At 37.4% G+C, this 20,288-nt stretch overlaps 1 protein-coding gene across 1 annotated transcript in view; it reads right to left on the reverse strand.

Annotated features, from left to right (window-relative positions):
* Positions 1-307: 307 nt before the first annotated feature.
* The window catches only part of SHC4 (SHC adaptor protein 4), a 130,074-nt gene continuing 110,093 nt past the window's right edge, over positions 308-20,288 (reverse strand). The window contains exons 11-12 of the mRNA XM_068551193.1: positions 11,367-11,620; positions 308-2,660 (exon numbers count right to left, since the gene is read on the reverse strand). Of these exons, the coding sequence (XP_068407294.1) occupies positions 2,505-2,660; positions 11,367-11,620 (410 nt within the window). The 3' untranslated portion in view covers positions 308-2,504. The remainder of the gene's footprint in view (positions 2,661-11,366; positions 11,621-20,288) is intronic.

The following is a 20,288-nucleotide window of genomic DNA, read 5'->3' on the forward strand; positions in this document are numbered from 1 at the left end:
CTCCTAAAAGGCAGCCCTTTCACACAGCTCTCTCTCCAGATTCTGTTACTGCTCCCTCCCCTACTCCTTCACTGGCTGAAGAGCACTGCATCCTCCCTTGTGGCTTCCCCATACTTCGCCCACACCTTTGTCAATAGTCCCTTTATCAAACTCTCCTCTAGTCACCCAATTTAAGTGAGCCATCTGTTTCCTGTCAGGACCCTGATGCATCCTACAAACGACACATTTTCCAAATCCCAAACATCAGACATATACTGTCAGTCGTCACAAAGCAATAATCATTTATTTTTTTTTTAAAGTTGTTTACAGGTATTTATACGCAAATGGATTTCCACCTTAAGACAGATGAAGATAAGGATGTGACATTAAAAGAGCATGCAGGCAAACACTTCTTTTGTTGTTTCCCTTTAACTGTGCCCGTTTTTGCAAGTGTGGCGTTTGCTCGTCCAACTACCACACCGTTACAGTCAACACTGACCATCTATGTGTCAGCTATACTCTTTGCATCAGCTTCTATCAAGAACTTCTTCTGGCCACCCAGTTACCACTCTGCTCAACCAGAATGAGACCACAGCCCTGCTCTGCCTCTGTTAAGATAATTAGATCACCCATAAACTTCGCTGATTTATACCCATGCTCATCCCCTTTACGAGGACAAATAATCAAGAACTACGGTGTATGCAAAATTGAGGAAAAATACATTGCTTCCTAGTTGTATAAAAGGAAACAAACCTATCTAAGAAGCCAATGGCAGTAAAAGTAAAATAAAAGCATAAACCTTCACATAAAAATATTAAGAGTTCAGTGTGCTTGGTTTCTGATGATTTCTATGCGAAAGAAGTTTCTCATATTTTACTTAAAACTTAGCAAACATTTCACAATTACAAAGATTAAGTTGTATCTACACATCCAAAGTGAAGTGGAGTTAAGGCAATTGTCCAGATAACTCAAGATAAAAAAACAAAAACAAAACAAAAAAAACTCTAAAATAGTGGCCATATCTCTGTATGCAAAGGCAGGTAGAGGGCTGAGACTGAAGCTGTTTTCTGCCACTCAAAATAACCAAATCTACTTCTACTACCATCACTTATGTTTTTCCAAAGTTTCAATGTTTTTGACTGAGAGGCTCCAGATCTCTGCTACCTGAATGATGATCTCAATGAGTACAGACACAGACTAAAGGAAAAAGCTGCAGTTTCCAGCTTAATTATACAGACTGGTTATCAACACTGACCCCTAATAAATGAAAAATTTGCCTTTTATAAATTATGTTAGGGCTGAAATGGACCTATGAATTCACCTAGCCCAGCTCCCTCATTTTATAGACAAGGAAACTGGAGTCCAGACAGGTTCAGCAAGTTGCTCAAGGTCACACTGAGACCCAGTCCAGCGCTTTTCCCTACACAACGCTTCATTACATCATTGGTTTACCAAGTGTGCCTGCATGTGTCAAACCTTTCCAATTGTTTCATTCAGTGTTTTCTCCCTGGTACATTTTGTCTGGTCATATCTAGAAAAGGTGCTAAGGATACATGTAGATGAGGGCCTATGAGTCACCACCAATCAAGGGGATATTTCCCCATACTTTAAAATAAATTCGGTGCTTTAAATAAGAATGGAACCAATTTGGAGACTGAACATGAAGAACACTGGTTTGTTTGCCATCTTTTAAATCCATGCACTCATGAGCTCTTTTTTGGGGAGGAAGGATGAGGGGGAGAGGGAAGGAGGGAGAAATACGATGAAATCAGAAATGACATAGATTTGGCTTCTTTAGTTTGTCATATGTTGCATACAAACAGTCCAAACAGCAAAGACTGAGAAATACTAGGCCAAAGAATCTGGGCTCCAACCCTTTAAACAGCAAATGGGACAGGCCAATGAAACTGACCATTGCTTTCAGTGGCCCTTGATTTGATTCCACTGGTATAGACAGAGTCCAAATTCAATGTCAAATTTATTTTAACACTGAGGTGAAAGTGTTACCAAACAGAAAATGTAATAAAGTCAGTAACTATTAAGCAAATGGCTTCTTATTTTTATAACAAGGAAAAACTTTTTTGGCAAATGGTTCTATAGTTATAGAATATGAAGACATTTAGAACTAATCTCCCCAATATGAAAATGTCCCCAAATTATCAAGTTGAAAGGCACATACCACTGCCCCAGCAGTTCCTTCAAGTTGTCTTCAGCACGTGAAATTTTAATTGTGCTTTTTTTTAGCTTGTTATCAATGCAATATGGCCTTAAAAAGTGACATCCGTGCATATGTATACTTTCTTTTCAAAGGGACCCATCCTCTTCCCCTTTTCTGATTTTCACTTTCTGAAGATCAATTTTTGTTAGTTCTTTGTTTTATAAAGGACCTAGTCCATGATGGTCTCAGAAAGATACACTTCACAGTTTGTGCTCTAATTTATCTAGAAACCAAGTGTGAATTACCTTTGTGTCCTAATACAAAATGGACTTTCCTGAAGTATCAGTGTGATGGCACTTCCATACTGTCATTTGTTGGAATGCAAAAGTACTGGATTATTATCTTTTCTCACTGGTTGTTTAAGGCTTACTTCGCTTCCAGAAGAGATGATTGGCAAACTATTATCCATGTGGTATCTGATAAGGTGGCCAACATTATCAAATACATGATCCTTGGTCCTCACCTTGAAAAGGAAATACAAATGTATTTAGGTTAAATGATAATGGTTCTCCTGAAAGGCATAAACAATCATAGGGTAAAAACAGACATATCCTTGAATGAGGTAACTGCTGAATAAAGAAAAGTAAAGGTACTTTGCAATTCTGGATCCCTTAGTAAACAATTTTCTCATTCCCAATTACATTTTTTTTTAAGATTTTTTTGTTTGATGTGGACCATTTTTAAAGTCTTTATTGAATTTGTTACAATATTGCTTCTGTTTTATATTTCTGGTTTTTTGGGTTTTTTTTGGCCCTGAGGCATGTGGAATCTTAGCTCTCTGACCGGGGATCGAACCCACACCTGCCTGCATTGGAAGGCAAAGTCTTAACCACTGGACCACCAGGAAAGTCCCCCCAATTACCTTTTATTGGAGTATAATTGCTTTACAATGGTGTGTTAGTTTCTGCTTTATAACAAAGTGAATCAGCTATATATACACATATATCCCAATATCCCCTCCTCTTGCATCTCCCTGCCACCCTCCCTATCCCACCCCTCTAGGTGGACACAAAGCACCGAGCTGATCTCCCCGTGCTACGCACCTGCTTCCCAATAGCTATTTTACATTTGGTAGTGTATATATGTCCATGCCACTCTCTCACTTCATCCCAGCTTACCCTTCCCCCTCCCCATGTCCTCAAGTCCATTCTCTACGTCTGCATCTTTATTCCTGTCCAAGGTTCTTCGGAAACATTTTTTTTTTTTTTAGATTCCACATATATGTGCTATCATATGGTATTTGTTTTTCTCTTTCTGACTTACTTCACTCTGTATGACAGTCTCTAGGTCCATCTGTCTCACTACAAATAACTCAATTTCGTTTCTTTTTATGGCTCAGTAATATTCCATTGTATATATCTGTCACATCTTCTTTCTCTTATCCATTCATCTGTCGATGGACACTTAGATTGCTTCCATGTCCTGGCTATTGTAAATAGAGCTCCAATAAATATTGTGGTACATGACTCTTTTTGAACTATGGTTTTCTCAGGGTATATGCCCAGTAGTAGAATTGCTGGGTCATATGGTAGTTCTAGTTTTAGGTTTTTAAGGCCTCCATACTGTTCTCCATAGTGGCTGTATCAATTTACATTCCCACCAATAGTGCAAGAGGGTTCCCTTTTCTCCACACCATCTCCAGCATTTATTGTTTGTAGATTTTTTGATGATGGCCATTCTGACCAGTGTGAGGTGATACCTCATTGTAGTTTTGATTTGCATTTCTCTAATGATTAGTGATGTTGAACATCCTTACATGTGTTTGTTGGCAATCTGTATATCTTCTTTGGAGAATGTCTATTTAGGTCTTCTGCCCATTTTTGGAGTGGGTTGTTTGTTTTTTTTGATATCGAGCTGCATGAGCTGCTTGTATATTTTGGAGATTATCCTTTGTCAATTGCTTCATTTGCAAATATTTTCTCCCATTCTGAGGGTTGTCTTTCCGTCTTGTTTATGGTTTCCTTTGCTGTGCAAAAGCTTTTAAGTTTCATTAGGTCCCATTTGTTTATTTTTGTTTTTATTTCCATTTCTCTAGGAGGTGGGTCAGAGACGATCTTGCTGTGATTTATGTCACAGAGTGTTCTGCCTATGTGTTCCTCTAAGAGTTTTATAGTGTCTGGCCTTACATTTAGGTCTTTAATCCATTTTGAGTTTATTTTTGTGTATGGTGTTAGGGAGTGTTCTAATTTCATTCTTTTACATGTAGCTGTCCAGTTTTCCCAGCACCACTTATTGAAGAGACTGTCTTTTCTCCATTGTATATTCTTGCCTCCTTTATCAAAGATAAGGTGACCATATGTGCGTGGGTTTACCTCTGGGCTTTCTATCCTCTTCCATTGATCTATATTTCTGTTTTTGTGCCAGTACCATACTGTCTTGATTACTGTAACTTTGTAGTATAGTCTGAAGTCAAGAAACCTGATTCCTCAGGCTCTGTTTTTCTTTCTCAAGATTGCTTTGGCTATTCGGGGTCTTTTGTGTTTCCATACAAATTGTGAAATTTTTTGTTCTAGTTCTGTGAAAAATGCCATTGGTAGTTTGACAGAGATTTCTGTGAATCCGTAGATTGCTTTCAGTAGTAGAGTCATTTTCACAATGTTGATTCTTCCAATCCAAGAACATGGTATATCTCTCCATCTGTTTGTATCATCTTTAATTTCTTTCATCAGTGTCTTATACTTTTCTGCATACAGGTATTTTGTCTCCTTTGGTAGGTTTATTCCTAGGTATTTTACTCTTTTTGTTGCAATGGTAAATGGGAGTGTTTCCTTAATTTCTCTTCCAAATTTTTCATCATTAATGTATAGGAATGCAAGAGATTTCTGTGCATTAATTTTGTATCCTGCTACTCTACCTAATTCATTGATTAGGTCTAGTGGTTTTCTGGTAGCATCTTTAGGATTCTCTATGTATAGTATCATGTCATCTGCAAACAGTGACAGTTTTACTTCTTCTTTTTCTGATTTGGATTCCTTTTATTTCTTTTTCTTCTCTGATTGCTGTGGCTAAAACTTCCAAAACTCTGTTGAATAACTGTGTTGAGAGTGGGCAACCTTGTCTTGTTCCTGATCTTAGAGGAAATGGTTTCAGTTTTTCACCATTGAGAATGATGTTGGCTGTCGGTTTGTTACGTATGCCTTTATTATGTTGAGATAAGTTCCCCCTATGCCTACTCTCTGGAAGGTTTGTATCATAAATGGGGGTTGAATTTTGTCAAAAGCTTTTGCTGCATCTATTGAGATGATCATATGGTTTTTATCCTTCAATTTGTTAATATGGTTTATCACATTGACTGATTTGTGCATATTGAAGAGTCCTTGCATTCCTGGGATAAACCCCACTTTATCATGGTGTATGATCCTTTTAATGTGCTGTTGGATTCTGTTTGCTAGTATTTTGTTGAGGATTTTTACATCTGTGTTCATCAGTGATATTGGTCTGTAGTTTTCTTCTTCTGTGACATCTTTGTCTGGTTTTGGTATCAGGGTGATGGTGGCCTCGTAGAATGAGTTTGGGAGTGTTCCTCCCTCTGCTATATTTTGGAAGAGTTTGAGAAGGATAGGTGTTAGCTCTTCTCTAAATGTTTGATAGAATTCTCCTGTGAAGCCATCTGGTCCTGGGCTTTTGTTTGTTGGAAGGTTTTTAATCACAGTCTCAATTTCAGTGCTTCTGATTGGTCTGTTTATATTTTCTATTTCTTCCTGGTTCAGTCTCAGAAAGTTGTGCTTTCCTAAGAATTTGTCCATTTCTTCCAGGTTGTCCATTTTATTGGCATAGAGTTGCTTGTAGTAATCTCTCATGATGCTTTGTATTTCTCCAGTGTCAGTTGTTACTTCTCCTTTTTCATTTCTAATTCTATTGATTTGAGTGTTTTTCCTTTTTTTCTTGATGAGTCTGGCTAATGGTTTATCCATTTTGCTTATCTTCTCAAAGAACCAGCTTTTAGTTTTACTGATGTTTGCTATCATTTCCTTCATTTCTTTTTCATTTATTTCTGATCTGATCTTTATGATTTCTTTCCTTCTGCTAACTTTGGGGGGTTTTTTTGTTCTTCTTTCTCTAATTACTTTAGGTGTAAGATTAGCTTGTTTACTTGAGATGTTTCTTTTTCCTTGAGGTAGGTTGTATTGCTATAAAATTCCCTCTTAGAACTGCTTTGGCTGCATCCCATAGGTTTTGGGTCATTGCATTTTCACTGTCATTTGTTTCTAGGTATTTTTTGATTTCCTCTTTGATTTCTTCAGTGATCTCTTGGTTATTTAGTAGTGTATTGTTTAGCCTCTATGTGTTTGCATTTTTTACAGATTTTTTTCCTGTAATTGATATCTAGTCTCATAGCATTGTGGTTGTAGAAGATACCTGATACGGTTTCAATTTTCTTAAATTTACCAAGGCTTGATTTGTGATCCAAGATATGATCTATCCTGGAGAATGTTCCACGAGCACTTGAGAAGAAAGTGTATTCTGTTGTTTTTGGATGGAATGACCTATAAATATCAATTAAGTCCATCTTGTTTAATATATCATTTAAAACTTGTGTTTCCTTATTTATTTTCATTTTGGATGAACTGCCCATTGGTGAAAGTGGGGTGTTAAAGTCCCCTACTATGACTGTGTTACTGTCAATTTCCCCTTTTATGGCTGTTAGCATTTGCCTTATGTATTGAGGTGCTCCTATGTTGGGTGCATAAATATGTACAATTGTTATATCTTTATCTTGGATTGATCCCTTGATCATTATGTAGTGTCCTTCTTTGTCTCTTGTAATAGTCTTTATTTTAAAGTCTATTTTGTTTGATAGGAGAAATGCTACTCCAGCTTTCTTATGATTTCCATTTGCATGGAATATCTTTTTCCATACCCTCACTTTCAGTCTGTATGTGTCCCTAGGTCTGAAGTGGGGCTCTTGTAGACAGCAAATATAGAGGTATTGTTTTTGTATCCATTCAGCCAGTCTATGTCTTTTGGTTGGAGCATTTAATTCATTTACATTTAAGGTAATTATCAATATGTATGTTCCTATTACCATTTTCTTAATTGTTTTGGGCTCGTTATTGTAGGTCTTTTCCTTCTCTTGTGTTTCCTGCCTAGAGAAGTTCCTTTAGCATCTGTTGTAAAGCTGGTTTGGTGGTGCTGAACTCTCTTAGCTTTTGCTTGTCTGTAAAGGTTTTAATTTCTCCATTGAATCTGAATGAGATCCTTGCTGGGTAGAGTAATCTTGGTTGTAGGTTTTTCCCTTTCATCGCTTTAAACATGTCCTGCCACTCCCTTCTGGCTTGCAGAGTTTCTGCTGAAAGATCAGCTGTTAACCTTATGGGGATTCCCTTGTATGTTATTTGTTGTTTTTCCCTTGCTGCTTTTAATACTTTTTCTTTGTATTTAATTTTTGATAGTTTGATTAATATGTGTCTTGGCGTGTTTCTCCTTGGATTTATCCTGTATGGGACTCTCTGTGCTTCCTGGACTTGATTGACTATTTCCTTTCCCATATTAGGGAAGTTTTCAACTATAATCTCTTCAAATATTTTCTTAGTCCCTTTCTTTTTCTCTTCTTCTGGGACCCCTATAATTCAAATGTTGGTGCATTTAATGTTGTCCCAGAGGTCTCTGAGACTGTTCTCAATTCGTTTCATTCTTTTTTCTTTATTCTGCTCTGCGGTAGTTATTTGCACTATTTTGTCTTCCAGGTCATTTATCTGTTCATCTGCCTCAGTTATTCTGCTATTGATTCCTTCTAGAGAATCGTTAATTTCATTTATTGTGTTGTTCATCATTGTTTGTTTGCTCCTTAGTTCTTCTAAGTCCTTGTTTAACCTTTCTTATAGTTTCTCCATTCTATTTCCAAGATTTTGGATCATCTTTACTTTTACTATCATTACTCTGAATTCTTTTTCAGGTAGATTGCCTATTTCCTCTTCATTTGTTTGGTCGGGTGGGTTTTTACCTTGCTCCTTCATCTGCTGTGCATTTCTCTGTCTTCTCATTTTGCTTAAGTTACTGTGTTTGGGGTCTCCTTTTTGCAGGCTGCAGGGTCGTAGTTCCCGTTTTTGGTGTCTGCCCCCAGTAGGTAAGGCTGGTTCAGTGGGTTGTGTAGGCTTCCTGGTGGAGGAAACTGGTGCCTGTGTTCTGGTGGATGAGGCTGGATCTTGTCTTTCTGGTGGGCAGGACCGCGTCCGGTGGTGTGTTTTGGGGTGTCTGTGAATGTAGTATGATTTCAGGCAGTCTCTCTGCTAATGGGTGGAGTTGTGTTCCTGTCTTGCTAATTGTTTGGCATGTGGTGTCCAGCACTGGAGCTTGCTGGTCGTTCAGTGGAGCTGGGTCTCAGCTTTGAGACGGAGAGCTCTGGGAGAGCTCTCACCGATTGATATTACGTGGGGCCAGGAGGTCTCTGGTGGACCAATGTCCTGAACTTGGCTCCCCCACCTCAGAGGCTCAGGCTTGATACCTGGCCAGAGCACCAAGACCCTGTCAGCCACAAGGCTGAGAAGAAAAGAGAGAAAAAAGAAAGAAAGAAAGAAAAGAAAAAACTAAATAAAATTTTTAAAATAAAAAATAAATATTATTAAAATAAAAAAACTAAAAAGTAATTAAAAAAATAAAAATAAATTTTAAAAAAAGAAAGAAGAGAGCAACCAAACTAATAAACAAATCCACCAATGATAACAAGTGCTAAAAACTACACTAAAAAAAAAAAAAATGGACAGACAGAATCCTAGGAGAAATGGTGAAAGCAAACCTATACGGACAAAATCACACAAAGAAGAATAAACATTCACACTCACAAAAAGAGAATAAGGAAAAAAAATATATATATATATTTTTTAAAAAAGGAAGAGAACCACCAAATCAATAAACAAATCTACCAATGATAATAAGCTCTAAATACCAAACTAAGATAAACATAAAACCAGAAACAAATTAGGCGCAGAAAGCAAACCCCAAGTCTACAGTTGCTCCCAAAGTCCACCGCCTCAATTTTGGGATGATTCATTGTCTATTCAGGTATTCCACAGATGCAGGGTACATGAAGCTGATTGTGGAGATTTAATCCGCTGCTCCTGAAGCTGCTGGGAGAGATTTCCCTTTCTCTTCTTTGTTCGCACAGCTCCTGGGTTCAGCTGTGGATTTGGCCCGGCCTCTTCATGTAGGTCGCCCTCTGGTTTCTGCCCTTCACCCAGACAGAAGGCAGTTAAAGGAGTGGCTAATTAGGGGCCTCTGGCTCACTCAGGCCGGGCGGAGGGAGGGGTACGGAATGCGGGGCGAGCATGACGTTGCAAAAGCCTGAGGCACACCATGTGTTCTCCTGGGGAAGTTGTCCATGGATCATGGGACCCTGGTAGTGGCGGGCTGCAGAGGCTCCCAGGAGGGGAGGTGTGGATAGTGACCTGTGCTTGCACACAGGCTTCTTGGTGGCTGCAGCAGCAGCCTTAGCATTTCACAGCTGTCTCTGGTGTCCATGCTGATAGCTGTGTCTCCTGCCCATCTCCAGAGCTCGTTTAGGCGGTGCTCTGAATCCCCTCTCGTCGCGAACCCCAAAACAATGGTCTCTTGCCTCTTAGGCGTTCCAGACTTTTTCCTGGACTCCCTCCTGGCTAGCTGTGGCACACTAGCCCCCTTCAGGTTGTGTTCACTCAGCCAACCCCAGTCCTCTCCCTGGGATCTGACCTCCGAAGCCCAAGCCTCAGCTCCCAGCCCCCGCCTGCCCCAGCGGGTGAGCAGACAAGCCTCTCAGGCTGGTGAGTGCTGGTCAGCACGGATCCTCTGTGCAGGAATCTCTCCACTTTGCCCTCTACACCCCTGTTGCTGTGCTCTCCTCCATGGCTCCGAAGCTTCCCCCCGACCCACCCCCCGTCTCCTCCAGTGAAGGGGCTTCCTAGTGTGTGGAAACTTTTCCTCCTTCACAGCTCCCTCCCAGAGGTGCAGGTCCCGTCCCTATTCTTTTGTCTCTGATTTTTCTTTTTTCTTTTGCCCTACCCAGGTACATGGGGAGTTTCTTGCTTTTGGGAAGTCTGAGGTCTTCTGCCAGCATTCAGTAGGTGTTCTGTAGGAGTTGTTCCACATGTAGATGTATTTTTGATGTATTTGTGGGAAGGAAGGTGATGTCCACGTCTTACTCCTCTGCCATCTTTAAGGTCCCCCCCCATTACCTTTTTAAAGCAACTGCCATTCCCAGTTAGGAAAATGGTAAACACTGTCACCCAATCCAAGTTTGCAAGCAACCTTTTTGCCATGTTACTTTTTGATACATTCTATCATATATATTCCTATAAATATTTTGCGTCATAAAAGAATGACCACCTCTGCTCTCTTTTGGTTATTATTTGCATGTAATATCTTTTTCCATCCTTTCACCTTCAGCCTATGTGTGTCCTTAAATCTAAAGTGAGCCTCCTATAAATAACATACATATAGTTGGATCTTGTCCATTTAGCTCTCCATCCAGTTATTCTGCGTCTTTTGTTTGGGAAGTTTAATCCATTTACATTTAAAGTAATTATTTATAGAGAAGAACTTACTATTACTATTTTGATAATTGTTTTTTGTCCAGGATCATTTCTGTCTACAGGTATCCTCTGCTCTAGCCATACCTCTTTTATTTGATTTAATACCATTCTACTGCTCTGTTTGCTCCTGTGATTCCTTCCCTATGCTCCAAATGTCTCCCTTTAAAATGTTTGCCCTCTTTCAAGGTTCCTCTTACATGTCAGACCCTGCAAGAAGCCTTTTCACTTTGCCTCAACCGGAGCACCCCCTTCTATCCTGAGAAACACCATAATGCTTTGGTTGAACCATTCTTATGTTATTCATCCTTAATTATTTAAGCATCTGTCTTATGAAATTATAAGCACCTGAGAGCAAGGACTCTGTATGTGATACTGATCAATAGTTAACTACGAATCCCTGTACTTCCATGTAGGAGGTATTCATTTAACTCACTGAATTGCACTGAGAAGGGCAGAAAGAGGCTGTCCTCTAAGTGATCCTCTAGGGTGGCTCCCACTCAAACCCCTCCATTAGCCTCTATTTACCACTTCCTGCTCTAGCTGGAGGGTTCAAGAAAAAGTAAACCCTTAACCTTAAACACTCTTCAGTATCAGGCTTTAGACCTATCATTCAGAGTAACCTGAATCACAAGATCCTGTGAAACTCTAATGGGGGTCAATAATACCTTGCCTTCAGGATCCACCAGGAGAAGATGTTTTGCCTGGCCTCCCTGTAGCCCACTCAGCACATATTGGCCAGGAGATGTTGCACTCTCTCGAACCAAAAAGTCCCCATCCTTTACCAAGAGGCTCTCTGCTGCTTTCCTGCTCAGCTTGCCGTGGTAGCAGTCTTCATTCCGCAGCTGCTGCTTAATGTGTGGCAAAGAATGTGAGCTGGCAGGCTGGGCCGTGGCACCTGGCTGAACAGTTTCTGGTGCCTCTGAAGTCAAAATACAAAGAGAGACACCACCAAGTTACCTCCTCATCCATCCTTTCGTTCATTCATTCATTCACTCACCAAATATAATTTGAGGACCTACTGTGTGCCAGGCACTCTTTAAATAGTGCTATTTCTGGAACAAATGGGGTTTTTGTTTCTAGAACTTCCAACAGTCTCTAATTTAATGGTAGATCCAAACATTGCCTTTGGCTTCTGTTACCAGGAAAGGCTTGCCCAGGTGCAAGAGTTTTCCTTTCAAATGAGAAATGGAACTGACCCATAAGAACTGCTTTCATAAGTGCAGAGAGAGTCTCTTTATGTCCCATGGGCTGTATGTTAAAGAGAAAGAGGTTTATGCTGTACCTGGACTATAGATAACTTCTAAAACATTCTCAAATGCTTTGAAAATGCCTACAGTAACTTTGGGCTATGCCCACTTTTTAATATTTAGCTTTTTCTTTTAAATCAAATTACTAATGTGCTTCAGAGATGCTTCTGTCCATCAACTTTAAAGCTGTGCTAAAGCTTACAGCATTCCTAGTAAACGATCACTTTGTTGTTTGTGTAATTCCCCTGCCTGGACAAAGCAGAATTGATCAAGTAGAAGAAGCTAATCATCAGGGAGGCATGGCCTGAGGCAAGTCCCCATGGCTCTACAGAATAAATGTTATCCAGAGTTGAGAGCACTGGGGATGAGAAGGTACATCCAGGTAGCCCTTTATAGTATTATTGGTACTCATAGTAACAACAATTATTATGTAGCTCACATTTATTGAGTATGATAGGCACTGCTCAATGCTTTACATATATTATCCTGCTTGGCTCTCAAAATTAGATGGGAAGGAAATGGATCTTTAAAAAAGTTAAATGACTTACCCAAAGTCACACTGCTAATATGTTGTAGATCTGGGATTTGAAATGAGATCTATCATCAGAGCCCAGGTTCTTAATCACCATACTCTAAAACTTGGCTTGGATGAGAAAATCTCTTAATTTTCAAAACTGGTCTAGCTACTCTACTTCTGTATAACCCACAAAGGTCCCTAAATAGACAGCAAGGCTATCAGGATGATATACAGCATCTCCAGAAGTAATAACACAAAATTCTTAGGTCTGAATCCAGATAAAACTTGTATGTTTGCTTATTTATTTATTTATTTTGGCTGTGCTGCACAGCATGCGTGATCTTAGTTCGCCAGTGAGGGACTGAACCTGTGCCCCCTGCAGTGGAAGCATGGAGTCCTAACCACTGGACCACCAGGGAATTCCCAAAAGTTGTATGTTTAATATGGCAAATTTACTAGGAAAATAACCATAGAAATCAGACTTTGTCTTTTTAAATTCAAAGGATCTTTTGCATAGAAACCAGCTTTCTCTTTATAAATGCAAAGGAATGTTTACATGTCCTTACACAAGGGTCTCACAAATGAGAAATCCTCTTGACTTTAAGTTTTATAACTTACACAAGACAAGTGCCCTGTAGACATAATCCAGTCTCCTATTAATATTTTATAGTTTTGTCACTATTTAAGAACTTCTCTCTGCATATCACAATTTCGATGCAGCATTCATGAATATAACTTTTTGAAAATATCTTCAGTCTGTATCTAATGGATAAACATATTCTCCTCTACAAACAATCAGTTTCTATCTACAGTTACCAGAAAAAGCCTGAAGAAATGTGTCCAGATTTGATGAATAATATTTGTAGTTGGCCTTAGTGCTGCCTACTTTCAGGCATAATAGAGAACTTCGGATGAGTAGTTGTGTGTGTGTTTGTGTACGTGAGAGAGAAAGTGTTTGTGTGAGTGTGAGGGAGATGCTTGCATGTGGGTGTAGGTGCACACATCTTAGTGCATGATGGCTTTTGGTTTATTCTGAGATTGTGGAGCACTCTTGGACAAGGACAAAACAAAAGAAAAACAGACATTATATCATCTTGAAAAGAGGCAATAGATCATGGGCCAGCCTGAGGATATGGACATTATTTTCCTAACACAGTTTCCCAAATTAGCACAATTTCAATCATCCAAACATTTGCTGAAAATATAACTTTTCTAAAAGCTGGGAGATTTTCAATCATCCAAACATTTGCTGAAAATATAATTTTTCTAGAAGCAGAATATCTAACATATTTTTTAAACTTTTGCTTTAAGTTTAAAAGTTACACATTTTTTAAAAAATCTGGTAAACACAGAAAAACAAAGAAAATCACTTTTCATCCTGTCACCAAATACAACCACTCTTTAACATTGTGGTGCATTGTCTAGTATTGACTCCTTTTTCCTACATAAAGTTGACTTTGAAAAATATAATCATAATTTAAATATAGTTATTTATATATAATTTCCATATACTATTTAATGAATTATTAACTTGATATAATTATATTTTCTCAGAAGTACTGACAGTTAAGGAAGCAAAAAGGAAGATTGCTTAAATCACTCTGGATTGAATTGAGATCAAAAAAGAAAAAAGTGACAGGAATCATGGAAGAAAATAATCATGTCATCCTGGACTTCCCATTAGCAACTAAAGACATATTGTCACAACCAGGAATTCGGGAAAACATAAGATATATATGAATATCCACACCCATATGTATCTGGTGAGTAAAACCTTTGAAACGGGGGAATATGGTTTAAGGAAGAGAAAAAAACTCTAACATCTAAAATCTGAATTAAACAATTGCAAGTAATTCCAATGAGAAAGAAAGAACGAGACATTTAAAGAAACCAACGTGAACTATGAAGACAGCATACTGATGCATTCAATTTTTTTTAAAGCACATGTAAATTGATATTTTTTGACAGTATTGATCATTATACTAGCAAAGGACAGGGAAAAATTAGATGTCCATCAATAAGCGACTGGTTATACAAATTATCATTCACTCATACAACAGAATACTATAAAACAATTGAAAATAACAAAAATTTATGCATCCAACGTAGGAGCACTGAAATATATAAAGCAAATATTAACAGACCTGAAGGGAGAAATCAACAGCAATAAAATTAGAGTATGGGACTTTAATACCCCACTTTCAAAAATAGATAGATCATTCACACAGAAAATCATAAGGAACACTGGACTTAAATTACATATTAGATCAGATTGACTTAACAGACATTTATAGAACATTCCATCCAAAAGCAAAAGAATACACATTCTTCTCAAGCACACATGGGACACTCTCCAGGACAGATCATATGTTAGGCCACAAAACAAGTCTTAATAAATTTAAGGATATGGAAATCATATCAAGCATCTTTTTCAACCAAAGTGGTATGAAACTAGAAATCAATTACAAGAAGAAAATTGGAAAATTCACAAATACATGGAGATTAAAAAACATGCTACTGAACAACCAATGGGTCAAAAAAGAAATCAAAAGAGAAGTCAGAATATAACTTGAGGCAAATAATTTAATTGAAAATTAAAATATTTTGAGACAAATGAAAACTATGCACCAAAACTTATGGGATGCAGCAAAGACAGTTCTAAGAGTCAAGTTTTTAGCAATCAACACCTCCATAAGAAAAATGAAAGATTGCAAATAAACAACCTAACTTTACACCTCAAGGAACTATAAAATGAAAAACAAACTAAGCCCAAATTTAATAGAAGGAAAGAAAAAAACAAAGATCAGAGCAGGAATAAATGAAATAGAGAGTAAAAATACAATAGAAAAGAAACTAAGCTGGTTTTTTAAAAGATAAACAAAATAAGCAAACCGTTACTTAGACTGACCAAGAACAAAGAGAGAGGACTCAAATAAATAAAATCAGAAAAGAAAAAGGAGACATTACAAATGATACCACACAAATACAAAGGATCATAAGAGACTACTCTGAACAATTTTATGCCAACAAATTGGATAACTTAAAAAAAATGGATAGATTTAGATTCCTAAAAACATACAACCTACTAAGACTGAATCATGAAGAAATAGAAAATCTGAACAGACGAATTACTAGTAAGAAGATTGAACAACTAAGCAAAAACCTTCCAACAAAAAAAAAGGTCCACGACCAGATGGCTTCATTAGGGAATTCTACCAAACATTTAAAGAGTAATTAATATCAATTCTTCTCAATCCCATCCAAAAAATAGGAGGGAGGGCTTCCCTGGTGGCGCAGCGGTTGAGAATCTGCCTGCCAATGCAGGGGACACGGGTTCGAGCCCTGGTCTGGGAAGATCCCACATGCTGCGGAGCAACTAGGCCCATGAGCCACAACTACTGAGCCTGCGCGTCTGGAGCCTGTGCTCCGCAACAAGAGAGGCCCCGACAGTGAGAGGCCCGCGCACCGCGATGAAGAGTGACCCCCGCTTGCCGCAACTAGAGAAAGCCCTTGCACAGAAACGAAGACCCAACACAGCCAAAAATAAATATAAATAAATAAAAATTAAAAAAAAAAAATAGGAGGGAACATTTCCAAACACATTTTACAAGCCCAGTGTTACACTACTACCAAAACCAAACAAGGATACCACAAGAACAGAAAATCACAGGCCAGTATCACATGTGAACATAGATGGAAGAATCCTCAACAAAATATTAACAATCCAAATTCAACAATACATTAAAAGCATCAAGTGGGATTTATTCCAGGTATAAAAGATCAGGGACAAGACAAGGATGCCCATTCTCACCACTTTTATTCCACATAGTATTGGAAGTCCTAGCCAGAGCAATTAGGCAAGAAAAATAAATAAAAGACATCCAAATCAGAAAGGAAGAAGTAAAACTGTCCTATTTGCAGGTGACATTATATATAGAAAGCCTTAAAACTCCACCAAAAAATAAGAAACTGTTAGAACTAATAAACAAAGTCAGTAAAGTTGCAGGATACAAAATTAATACACAAAAATTACTTGCATTTCTATACCCTAATAAACTATCAGAGAAATTAGGAAAACAATCCCATTTATGATAACTTCAAAAAGAAAAATATACTTAAGAATAAACTTAACCAAGGGAGTGAAAGATCTATACACTTAAAACTATAAGACATTGATGAAAGAAACTGAAGAAGACACAAACAAATGGAAAGAAATTCTGTGTTCATGGATTAGAATAATTAACATTTTTTTAAATGTCCATACTACCCAAAGCAATCTATAGAGTCAATACAATCCTTATCAAAATTTCAATGGCATTTTTTGCAGAAAAAGAACAAACAATCCTAAAATTTGTATGGAACCACAAAAAATCTCAAATAGCCAAAGCAATCTTGAGAAAGATGGATAAAGCTGAAGGCATGGTGTGTCCTGATTTCTAACTATATTACAAAGCTATACTAATCAAAGCAGTATGGTATTGGCATAAAAACAGACACATAGATCAACAGAACAAAATAGAGAACCAAGAAATAAATCCATACATATAGGGTCAATTAATTTACAACAAAGGAGCCAAGAACAGACAATGGGGACAGGATAGTCTCTTCAATAAATGGTGCTGGGAAAACTGGACAGCCACATGTAAAAGAATGAAACTGGATGCCTATCTTGCATCATACACAAAAATCAACTCAAAATGGACTAAAGACTTGAACATAAGACCTGAAATCATAAAAGTCCTAGAAGAAAACAAGGGGTAAGCTCCTTGACATCAGTCTTGGCAATGGTTTTCTGGATTTGACACCAAAAGCAAAGGCAACGAAAGCAAAAACAAGCAAGTTGGGACTACATCAAACCAAAAGTTTGCACAGCAAAGGAAACCATCAACAAAAGGAAAAGGCAACCTACAGAATGGGAAAAAATATTTGCAAATCATTTATCTGATAAGGGGTTAATATCCAAAATATATAAAGAACACATACAACTCAATAGCAAAAAAAAAATCCAATTAAAAAATGGGCAGAGGAACTGAATAGACATCTTTCCAAAGAAGACACACAAATGGCCAACAGGTATATGAAAAGATGCTCAATATCACTAATCATCAAGAAAATGCAAATCAAACCACATGAAATATCACCTCACACCTGTTAGAATGGCTATCATCAAAAAGACAAGAGGTTAAGTGTTGGTGAGAAAGGAGAACGCTTGTGCAGTACTGGTGAGAATGTAAATTGGTGCAGCCATATGGAAAACAGTATGAAGGTTCTTCAAACATTTTTTTAAAAAACTGCCATATGATCCAGCAATTCCACTTCTGGGTATATATCTGAAGGAAATGAAATCACTATCTCGAAAAGATATCCACATCCCCATGTGCACTGCAGCATTATTTCTGATAGCCAAGACATGGAAACAATCTAAGTATCTACTGGCAGATGAACAGATGATATAAATACACAGTGGAATATGATTAAGCCATAAAAAAGAAGGAAGTCCTGCCAACTGCAACAAGGATAGACCTTGAAGGCATTATGCTAAATGAAGTAAGTCAGACAGAGAAAGATAGACACTGTGTGATCTCATTTATATGTTGAATCCAAAAAAACAGAACTCATAGAAACAGAAAACAGATGGGTGATTGCCAGAGACAGAGAGTGAGGGATGGGGGAAATGCTAAAAAGGTACAATCTACTAGTTATAAGATAAGTAAGTTCTAGGGATGTAATGTACAACATGACAACTATAGTTAACAATTCTGTATTGCATATTTGAAAGTTGCTAAGAGAGTAGATCTTAAAAGTTCTCATCACAAAGAAAAAAAAACTGGAACTATGTGAGGTGATAGATGTTAACTAAACTTGGCGTGGTAATCGTTTTGCAATATATATATATGTCAAATCAGTATGTTGCATACCTTAAACTAATACAATGTTATATGTCAAATTTTATCTCAATAAAACTGGAAAAAAAGAAAACTACAAAATATTATGTGTTACTTTGGACAAATCTCTAAAATAGAAGAGTGAAAAAGAACAAGTACAGAAGGGGATACTCCATTTATTTTTAAAGAAGAATGATTAGATAGATAGATTGATCATTAGATCTATCTGTAGACAGACAGAGGTACATAGGTAGATAGCTAAATATTTAACCATGCATTAACATTTTGGAAGTAATCAGAAGGAACTCTTAATATCTTAGGGAACTGTATATGGTGTTAAGCCTTGGGAAGGTACATATTTTAAAATAGCATTGTTTATTATTTTGATTTCTTCTATGAGTATTTGTATTACTTTTGAATTAAAAACACTGTTTATAGAATAAAAAATGTATACAAGAGTCAAGATAGCCACCTAACTAAAGGTAAAATCAGAAGAGGGATATACTTTTGTGAGAAAAGTGTCAGGGTTGGGGGACAAACCTCGGTTTTCTGTTGTGGGAAGAAAAGCCTACCCTTTTCTCCCCACGTGTTATAAGACTCCATCTCTGATTCTGGAGGACCATAAGCAGTCTCTTTATGCAAGTAGTTATATTTTATAAAATTGCCAGAACACCGAATTAGTGAAAACTGAACCACTGCCCTTAGGACAAATGCAGGGTTAGGTTCTACGAAGCTTCAGGTCACAATATTTTCATCAATCAATCAATCATTACAAAACCTTGTTTTATGTGTGTTTTGGTTTAAAGACACCTTATTTAGTATATATTGTTGATTTAATAACACTAAACTCATGGCCAACAGCACTGTAACTCATGCCTGAACTCAGCTTATCTAATACACATAGTTTCTCTGTAAGGCACATCACAGCCTTCTTGCACTTAGGAACACTAGACAGCACTTCAGCACTACACTTGGGGGTCATTTTAAACAGCAAGGTCATCAAGAGATAGCACAAAAATGTGGGAAATGTGGCACTAAGTAGACCACAAAAGTTCACTTGTTTACAGTATGAGCTGAAACAAGAAAGCAGAGTGTCGCCTTGTTTGACCTCAGCTGGGAATGTGCACATTGGGTGACACAAAATTTTTGTTGCTTTGCACATATCCACAAATGACCACAAACGTGCCATGAGTACTGATCCTGGGATTACAAATAAATCTTAGCAAGTAAGCAAATTCTCAAATATGGAACCCACAAATTATGAGAATCAACTGTATATTATTTATCAGTATGGATTACTGGGTGTGTGAAAACTATAAAATAGAAATTTATCACGTTACTGAGGGGAAAAATACATTCATCTCTATAAAGTGTCTAAAAAGTTGGTAAAATAAGATGTTAACATAAAATGTTAAGCATAAGTGAAAGATGCTTAACATAAAATGTTAAGCATAAGTGAAAGATCGAGGTGGTACTAAGAAAAAAAATTAATCTGTAATACAAAGGAAAAATTACATGTCTATTAAGATATACTACAAAACCACAGTAATTCGTATATAGCAATTAATATACTGGTATACAACAAGCAAGTGGGCCAATATAAAAAGCAGAATAAAGGCCCAGAAATAGATTCACACATGTAGAAGGAATCCAGTAAAATGGAGAGTGGCACTAGAGAAAGAGGACATTATTTAGTCCATGTTGTTTGGAAAATTAGTTAGACCCCCTACCTCACAGAAAATATAAAGTTCAAGTGAAATAAATATTTTATTTGGAAATAAAACTATAAAGGCAATAGAAGAAAATGTAGTACAAGCTAGATAAAGAGGAGGAAATTTAATCCAAAGAGAGTAGAAGGAAGACATAATAAAGATAAAAAATGGAAGTCAATGAAACAGAAAACAAAAAAAATTGAAAAAAATTAAAACAAAACCTGGG

This window comes from Eschrichtius robustus, chromosome 1, assembly GCF_028021215.1.
Source record: "Eschrichtius robustus isolate mEscRob2 chromosome 1, mEscRob2.pri, whole genome shotgun sequence".
NCBI classification, from domain to species: Eukaryota; Metazoa; Chordata; class Mammalia; order Artiodactyla; family Eschrichtiidae; genus Eschrichtius; species Eschrichtius robustus.